Source organism: Anser brachyrhynchus, assembly GCF_964034855.1.
Source record: "Anser brachyrhynchus genome assembly, chromosome: 1".
Classification (NCBI taxonomy): domain Eukaryota; kingdom Metazoa; phylum Chordata; class Aves; order Anseriformes; family Anatidae; genus Anser; species Anser brachyrhynchus.
This window is the reverse complement of record NC_137694.1, coordinates 119,841,747-119,850,339: the sequence shown is the minus strand read 5'-3', so window position 1 is coordinate 119,850,339 and position 8,593 is coordinate 119,841,747. Positions and strand designations below refer to the sequence as shown.

Genomic DNA, 8,593 nt, shown 5'->3' with positions numbered 1-8,593 from the left:
TTGGCACTGAGGTTACTTCAATGACATTGCCTCACTTTCCAACATGGTTTTATAAACAGACAGCAAATAAAGTGCAGGATATCTCCCTTATTATGGGCTGAGGTGACAGAAACCAGGAGTAACAGTGAATCTGCAAGGAAAACAGTTTCTGGCCCAATTTCCTGATAAAGGAGCTCTGATAAACTTTCAAACTTCACAAGGTTATCTGAGCCGTTCCATTAAAAACGTCTCCTGCCAAGCGCTGAGCAGAAGGTCTCTTTAGCTGGTATTCTCTGACTTGCAGTTTCAGGTCCTTCGCAAGGTGGGATTATTCATTAGAAATAATCCAATAAATTACTCTTCATTAGTTTTTACAATTGGATTATTCACTGACGGCTGTGCCTGCATCAAAGGGGTATGTAATAAAAGCAAACACAACCACTTATTAAAAAAAGGAATCAATGACATTATTGGCAACAACCATATTTGAATCTTGTAATAAAATATTTATTCTCATTTTTGTTCAGAGAACACATGCAACACAAGCAGGAATAATGCAAATTTCTTCGGATTATGCCCCTGCCACTTTTACATAGGCTACCCATGAGAAGAAAAGAAGAAATATATCCATGTACTTTCAAAACTTTGATGTCTTTAAAACAGTGCTGATGGCACCGGTATTTTGTGGTATATAGGCAGCTGTTGAGACTCTGGTGTAGTAAAGTGGTAAAGCGATGCTTACACATAAGCATAAGAATGCCATAAGAGCATAAGAGCATAAGAGCTGTGATTTTATTTTATTTTTTTTAATTGTGGGAAGAATACTAAAGAAAGACTTTCTTCTCACTGACACTAGGAAGCTACTCGCTAAATGTTGATGGCCCTGTATGAAGTGTAGAAAAAATACTGAATTAAACATAAGAAGGTTTTTGAAAATATTGTCCCTTCTTAGCGAAGCAGCCCTTTGTTACCTCTTTCCCCAGAGTCTACTCTCCCATTGAGACCGATGGCAATTTCCTTCTGATCACTTGGCTTTCCCTTCTGGAATTTATACCCATGGAAAGAAACACCTTCTTCACCAGAACAAACAACCACAGGGCTCATTTACAGACAAAGAAAAAGAAATGACTAGAGAACTGCTCACAATCCGACTTTAGCAGTACTGAGTATATTTATACATACACGTGACTGCAAACATTCAAACAGAAACCAACTCATACCTTGAGAAAATTTAAGATGGGAAATTCTCTGAACTGTTCCTAAACTAACAATTTCCTGTTTCACAGGTTCTCAAGTGAAATGCAGGTGGCAGGTGGGGAAAGCAAGGGAAAATGTATACACAAAGGCAGGGTTACCCTTCGGTTTTGTGAGCCTCGAGCTCAGAGCTGAAACAATTTGTCTTTCTCATGCTCTCCTGATGCTCTCAGTTCTGTTGAGGCCTGAGTTGCTCTAAGGGAGTCCTGATGTGTGCTAAAACAAGGATGGAAAACAGCCACCGTCTGTGTCTAACAGGTGTAAGGTGAAGCTTCTGAGCCACCACCGTAACTCCCAACAAGACACACATCATGTCACAAAGCGCTTTCTGCTATTTACACCTTCAGAAGGTTTGTCTGTACATGACTGCAAGATTTAATATCTGCTATCAATTGTGGAAATTAGCAGGTTTTAAAAGTAGTTGCTCAAGCAGGTGTAGTAAAAAAGCAAAGACTCAGATAGCACAGCCAATCAAATAGCTTTTGAGATTGGTTCCTGGAGATTTTATTGTTTAGACATCCATGAGAATGTTAGCAAAAAACAACACACACAGCAGTTGAGGCTTTTTAAGTGAGTATTTCTCAGATACTTTCTGGAAAAAAAATGTCAATAAAGCACTAAATGAAATCCAGTAAAAGCATGTAACATCCTCTGCTTTAGAAGAAAAACAAAAGTATCAGGTAATAACGTATCTTGGCTAATATTGCTTTCTGTTCCAGGATCTACAAAAGTAAACAAGATACCCATTCATCATTTGCCTGGTACATGAACAGCTCCTTTCAAATATTTACACACACACAAAATTAACTTTACTCCAGAGCTGTTCAAAAGCGCTACTTAATTTATTTATTTTTTTACTTACACGCTAGAAAACCAGCAGGCTACATTAGCCTAGCATCTTATATTAAGTCAACATATATTTAAATACCTAGCAATTGAAAAGCAAAGCTTTTTTCTTCTTTTCCTCCTTCACAGCATTTACCAAGCTATATAAAGTTACAGGGGAGCTACAACTGGGAATCTGAAAATGAAGACAAGACAACATAAACACAATATTTATTATTAACTTCTTGAAAACTGCATTAAATTCCTGCATAGTTATGGACGCAAGAAGATCCCACTTCCTTCACACTGTTCCTGAAGAGCAGAGATACTTCCCCGTGATCATCTTCTGTCAAACAGGTGACTTTTGGGGAGGCGGAACATCACAGGCAGCCAAATCCAGTTCTTGGTGGGGGAGCGGGCTCTGACAGCGACCTATGTGCCCTCTGAAACATTTGCTGGCGTAAATGAAAGCGAGCCCATGCCTGGAATACACGCCAACACACATGGCCAACATTTCCTAGGGTGGGGTGGGGGAGCCAACTAGCAGAAGCACAGTAAAGGAAGCACTTCCCAGACGAGTTTAGTTTTTCAATACTATTTATTTCTCCAACTATTTGCAGAAATTGCCAGTTATTATAACAGCAGAGAGCTACGGAGCATGAAAAACCTGGTACAGTGGTAGTGGTAGCTGTTCTAAAAGTTGCTGCTTCCGCAGGTAGGACTTGAGCAAGTGTAAGAGAGACCTAAATCTCTTCCAGCTGGGGTGCAGAGCATCAGCCCTTCCACGGAGAAGCTATGGATCCACCCAGCAAAACTGATCTCTGAATTTTACGAAACAGCTCAAGATACAGTTACAGTTATGTATACAAATTCATGCTTTTCTGTGTTTAGATGGAATTGTTGGCATGTTGTTTATTCTTTTAAAATGTGGAACAATTTCTACTGCTCCAGAGAAAATTTATGATTTCTGCTGACATACTGTACGGTGATGGAAATCACCACGTACCTGAAAACTACACGTTCCTTGGGACTGTGAATTACCACTTGAGCGCTAGATGAATTCAAGCATTATGCCTTTCAGATGCAGCGCAGATTTTTAAAATCCAGCAGACCAAGGGGATGAGAGGGCAAGAGACAAAAGTGATTGTGTGACTCAAGCAGTGACATAGAACAAGACTAAGCTCTATAACCAAAGCATTTTGTAATTACTAGTCTTTAAACACTTTTGTAAAGAAGCAATACCTTGTGATAATGATGCACTTCCTAGATTAGGAAACTTTTACTCCCATACAGCGGTTACTGGGAACCTATTAAAGACCAAGTAAGGTATTTCTGCTATTTCAGATATTCTTTACCACTATGTTGATGAAGAAATTGCTCTTAAACATTTTCTAGTTTCAGTAATTATTTCTGCACATATATATATATATTTCTTACAGACAGTGAAAATTCTTTTGGTGTGCATTTTGGAGGGAAAAAAAAGTGTTTTATATCCATTTCCCCTGCTTTCTTAACCACCATCTACCATCGAAATGTAACATGGATAATCACGCACCACTCTCATCAGAGCTTGAAGGAAGGTAGTACAGGGAACATGCAAATTGATCATTTTATTGCGAACGTGTAGACAATGAGGGAACTCCTGCTAAAACACAAACATGAAGTATGGCTTTTTTTTTTTTAATTTTATTTTTATTTTATTTTATTTTATATTCCTGATTTCAAGAATGTAATTTAGTAACTTGAGTCTAACAGCTTGGCCTGACTTTACACTGGGGTGAGTGAAGTAAAAAGCAGCTAAGAAAAAAGATACCAAAAAAACCTACTAATGAATATGGAAGGGTAAATAAAAGAGACTGTCTTCTCCCCTGACTAACCTATTGTCAGGTCATATCAGTTTATGCTGCTTTCCCTCATATGCCCAGTAGTCACATATTTCAGGCAGCTCGACTAAAATCTGGCAAGGTAGCAATAACACGAGTGTTGGATTTATATTTTATAAGACACAAAATGGCATCTTGAGGCTTCTTCTGGTTAGCTTTCTTTCTCTCCTCGCTGTTTTTCACCATGCATACCCTGCCACACACATCTGAGATTGCTGCTGTCTTGTCACCGTCCTCCCAGGGAACTGCAAAAAGGAAAAAAGGAGTTGCCTTAGAGCTAGAGGTCCTCTGGGCTCTTACAAGCATAATGTTGACTCCACACCTGAATGACCTTTTTTTTTTTTTTTCTTTGAAAGCAATGTCAGTAGAGGTCACACACGCATCCTGTGCTTCTTCATATTCCCACACAATATTACAACGAGGTAGCTGTTACCCTCACTATCCTAGGAGCTGCAAAGAACTGCGAAAAGCAGGGAAGAAAGGTCAACTTGAACCTATATAATAACTCTAAGCACCATAGTATTTCCAGGGGCTGAAATCATGTGTCTTGCTGTAGGTGAGCGGCAGCCATGTCTCGGGCTATGGGAGAATGTGACATTTCAGCTGTATCTAATAGAGCTTGAAATTTTGTTCCAATTTGTTACCTGACTTGGAAGTCATACTAAGTGTGTGAGTAACAATCAGTATGTTCTGTTAAGTGGTTTTCTTAGAAATAAGCATGTATCTGAAGTTGCCAGAGAATGTATCTGAGATGGGGTCAGATACTCAGAGGAAGGGAGACACCCATGGACAAACACTGTGATCCAGATGGTCTACATGGAGCAAATGTGTCTTTTTAATACACTTTGTAAAACCACTGAAGTATTGCAGAGAACCCCTGCCCTTCTGGAGAGCAAGAGCTCTATGGACACAGAAAATGAAACCAGATTTATCCAGCAAAGAATGTGGTTTTGAGAAAGTGAGTCAGTGATGGCTGCTTTGTCCAGGAAGAACCTCAAGACCATGTCAAAAGAAAACAGGGAGAGCAGTTCCTCCATTCTCCATCAGTCAGAACTGACGCTTCGTCTTGTCCCAGATGTCCTTGACACAGGACAAAAAGAGATCAGGCCTCATGACTTGCAGCAGGGAGCTTTGTGCATTGCCGGAAGGAGCAATCCTGACGCTGGACAGCATTTATGGTAGCAAACAAGCCCCTGGTCAGGAGTTTCTATCAGGAATTACAATTAATTTTTGTGGCGAACATTTGTCAGACTACCGGACTCTTGCTTATGAAAAAATCCTGGTAGGATCAGCGCCATCTCTGAACAGCTCCTCCTTTAGTTGGCTACGACAAGGTAAGCACTTGACTGCTGGAGTTGATGGTAATGAACAGTAATGATTAGAAAAAGTAGATCGGGGGGAGGTCGCCCTTCCCCTTTTCTGTGCTGCACGAAGTTATTTGCCTGACATTGAGTTCCTACCTGCGTGCTTGTCCTATTTACCAATGAACCTGGATGTCTGAGACAGCACAACTACCCTTGACATCAAGTGAGATGGCAGCTCAAATCCCAGCGTCGATGCTAAATCCTTCTTCCCTATCAACCTCTGCGCAGCGATTTTAAGAGTCGCCTTTCAGCTCAGCAGGACATCCAGCAATGGGTGTTTGGTTTTACAGAGAGTTCTAGAATTCACACTTGCTGTACCTAACATTACTTTGCAAGCAGTATCAACGAGCATCAAGCCTGCATCTCAATTTCCAGCTGCAGAGAACAACGAGGCTGCCAAATGCCAACTTGGAACACAGAGCTCTTTGGCAAACTGGTCTGCAGCTGAACAGATTGGACAAGCCTTGAGCATGACAAAGCAACACTGGACACAGCAAATAGCAACACACAAAGAAATTGCGTGGAAGTGTAAGGGGGGGGGGGCGAGGATGCACAAGGAAGTGGGACCCAAAGAGCACTGCTCAGTCCCAGAGCTTTATCCGTCCACAACTCCCACACTGAAGGCAGCAAAGTGGTTCTGAAGACTCACAGATGATGTTGGAATTCAAACAACACTAAAAACCTAACAAATTAACTAATATTTAATAGATACAGGACTCTGCTGAGAAAATATGTGACAGAGAAGCTGTGTAAAACACTGGAGATAGATGTTTGATCATAACTTTATTAATATTTTCACTATTACCAGGATAGGGCCCATTCCCAGAAACAAGAGTAACTCATTCTTTATCTGGAGTCCAACCTCAAGTAAGAGTGCTTTAAACACAATCCCTCGCCTCTTGCATTGATACTCTAACCAACTGGCTATTTTATGAAGATACGGAACCGTTCTAAACTCAGGTCGCTTTTTGTTCTACCTGCATTTGCATCAGAAAGAATAGCATACATGATTTTGCTTTTAGAGTGAGCACAGACACATTCATTGGAGGCTTTTATGCTATTCAAGGCCTTGTCTTGACCAGATCTTCAGTCAGCATGCTGGGAAGTCATGCAAGACTCGACACACTTCTTCAAGTGTCTTTGCTCCATGATATCAGAAAACATCTGAGGAGCCACTTCGAAAACATTACTGATGTGAACTTCACCTGGTACACCTGTGAAAGGAAAAAAAACACGGGTCAGTCTCATAAGTACGTGATTCCACGGTAGAAATTAAAAACGAAGGGATAGAAGCAGCAGCGCTGTGACTGAATATCCTCTGCGTAGCTCGGCCTTAGACCTTATTGACCCAGTTCCGGAGGGCAGCTGATAGCCGTGCCGAAGCACGGCGGGCAGCCGTTAAACGGGCAGGCCCTCCTCTGAGGGGAGGAAGCCCAACGGGCGGCGCACCCCCCCCCCGTCACGTGACGGCCGGCGGGCGCCGCTCGCTCCACCTGTCACGGAGGCCCGCGGAGGGGCGGCGCGAAGCAGAGCCACCGCCCCCCCCAGGCCCCGCCCCCCGCCGTCCGCGCGCGCTGCACGCCTCGCCACGCGCTCGTCCGTTGGCGGGGCGGCGGCCGACCAACGGCCGCCACCCCTCTGTCCCTCCCCAGCCGGCGGGAAGGGGCGGCAGGGGAAGTCCCCGCCCCGCCGCGCCACGGGGGGCGGCCGCGGCCGGGCTGAGGCGCCCTTCCTCTGCCCGCTGCCGCCCGGAGGCAGCGCCGTGCCCGCTCCCCGCTCCGGGAAGCCATTATCGGCCGCCTGTGCCAAGGCGGCCACGCCCCGCCGCCGAGCCAAACGAGAGCGAGAGCGCAGCACGGTGCGGCCCCCACCCCTCAGGCGTTAGCGGGGCCCCGGGGCGATAGCGAGGGCCGCTCCGGCCGCTCCCTCCGCGCCGTGCGCGCCCCCAGCCCGGAGCCCCCGTTACGCAACTCCTCCCGCCTCGCTCCCGAAAGCCCCCTCCTCCTCGTCCTCCGCTTTTAAAGGTGCACTCCTCTGATTGACAGCCCGCTCGCCCTCTCGCGAGCCGCAGATACCCGCGGGCCCGCCCCCTCCCGCAGCCGCCAGCCAATGAGGCGAGGGGGGCTGGCGGCGAGCGGCCACCGATCCGTATCGCGGCGGCGGCGGCGGAGCGCTATGACTGACGTAAGTCAACAAAGGTCACGTGCAGCGCCGCGGAGGCGGCGATTGGCCGCGTGGGCCGGGGCGGGGCGGGGCGGGGAGGGGGGGGATGTAGGTGCCGGCGGTGGCGGCGCGGTGCCACAATTAGCGCAACTTTGGGCCGCGGCCGCACAACTTCGCCGGGGCGGCCCGGGGGCGGCACGGTTCGGCCCCGTTCCCTTTCCCCGCCGCCTAGGCCGGGGCGGCGGCGATGTAAACACGGCTGGGCCGCTCGTCCGCTGCCTCCGCCTCCTCCTGGCCTCCGGCGCTGGGGCTCCCTCCCCCTCCTCCCTCCCTCCTCCCTCCCTCCTCCGAGCAGCGGGGCTTCCCCCCGCCTCCCTCCCTCTCCCCTCCCTCCCTCCCTCCCTCCCCCTCCCTGCCGGCTGTTGTTGTTGTAATAAAAGTTGTGGTGCGTGTGCGTGTGTCGGGCACCCCGCCCCGCCCGGCGCTGGGGGGTGTCGGGGGGCTCGCGAGAGAGGAGGAGGAGGAAGAGGAGGAGGGGTAGGGGTGGCGGTGGGGGGGGGGGGGAAAGCGCCTGCGATCGGCGGTTTTAATTACGCTGCGTTTCCATGAAATCGTGCGGAGTGTCGCTCGCCGCCGCCGCCGCCTCTGCTGCTCCTTTCGGTGATGAGGAAAAGAAAATGGCGGCGGGGAAAGCGAGCGGGCAGAGCGAGGAGGACTTCGCCAGCTTGACAGCCGACGAGAGGGAAGCCCTCGCCGGCCTCGACAGGTACCCGCTCCCCACGCCGCCCCGGCCGCCTCCGCGTCCCGGCTCGGCCCGCGCTCCCCCCCCCCCCCACCCCCGCTCCTCTCCTCTCTCTGCCCGTCCCGTGCCCGCGGCTCGGCGGTGCGTGTGTGCGGCCGGCCCCGAGGCCGCGCCGTGCCTCGGCGCTGGGCTGCGGGAGGGGGGGGGGGGGGCGGGGGGGTGCCCGTGTCTCCGTGTGTCGCTAACGCCTCGCTCCTCTCCTCTCCCCTCCCGCAGCCGCCTCTTCGGCTTTCTGAGGCTTCATGAAGATGGCGCCAGAACGAAGGCCTTGCTGTTAAAGGTACGAGCGGGGATGGATGTGGAGACCGCCTTGGGGGGGGGGG

The 8,593-nt window shown here is 48.4% G+C and overlaps 1 protein-coding gene and 1 long non-coding RNA gene across 16 annotated transcripts in view; one reads left to right on the top strand and one right to left on the bottom strand.

Annotated features, from left to right (window-relative positions):
* Positions 1-3,890: 3,890 nt before the first annotated feature.
* On the bottom strand, positions 3,891-7,386 carry LOC308186168. Its single transcript, XR_013943939.1, has 2 exons — positions 6,645-7,386; positions 3,891-6,519 (listed from the first exon to the last, which is right to left on the bottom strand). It is a non-coding gene; the product is annotated as an uncharacterized lncRNA (long non-coding RNA).
* A 539-nt stretch (positions 7,387-7,925) lies between these two features.
* KDM6A (lysine demethylase 6A) overlaps positions 7,926-8,593 on the top strand; it is a 154,810-nt gene continuing 154,142 nt past the window's right edge. For all 15 annotated transcript variants that reach the window (XM_080575065.1, XM_080575064.1, XM_080575060.1 and 12 more), the window contains exons 1-2: positions 7,926-8,234; positions 8,487-8,550. In XM_080575065.1, the coding sequence (XP_080431191.1) occupies positions 8,074-8,234; positions 8,487-8,550 (225 nt within the window). In that variant the 5' untranslated portion in view covers positions 7,926-8,073. The remainder of the gene's footprint in view (positions 8,235-8,486; positions 8,551-8,593) is intronic.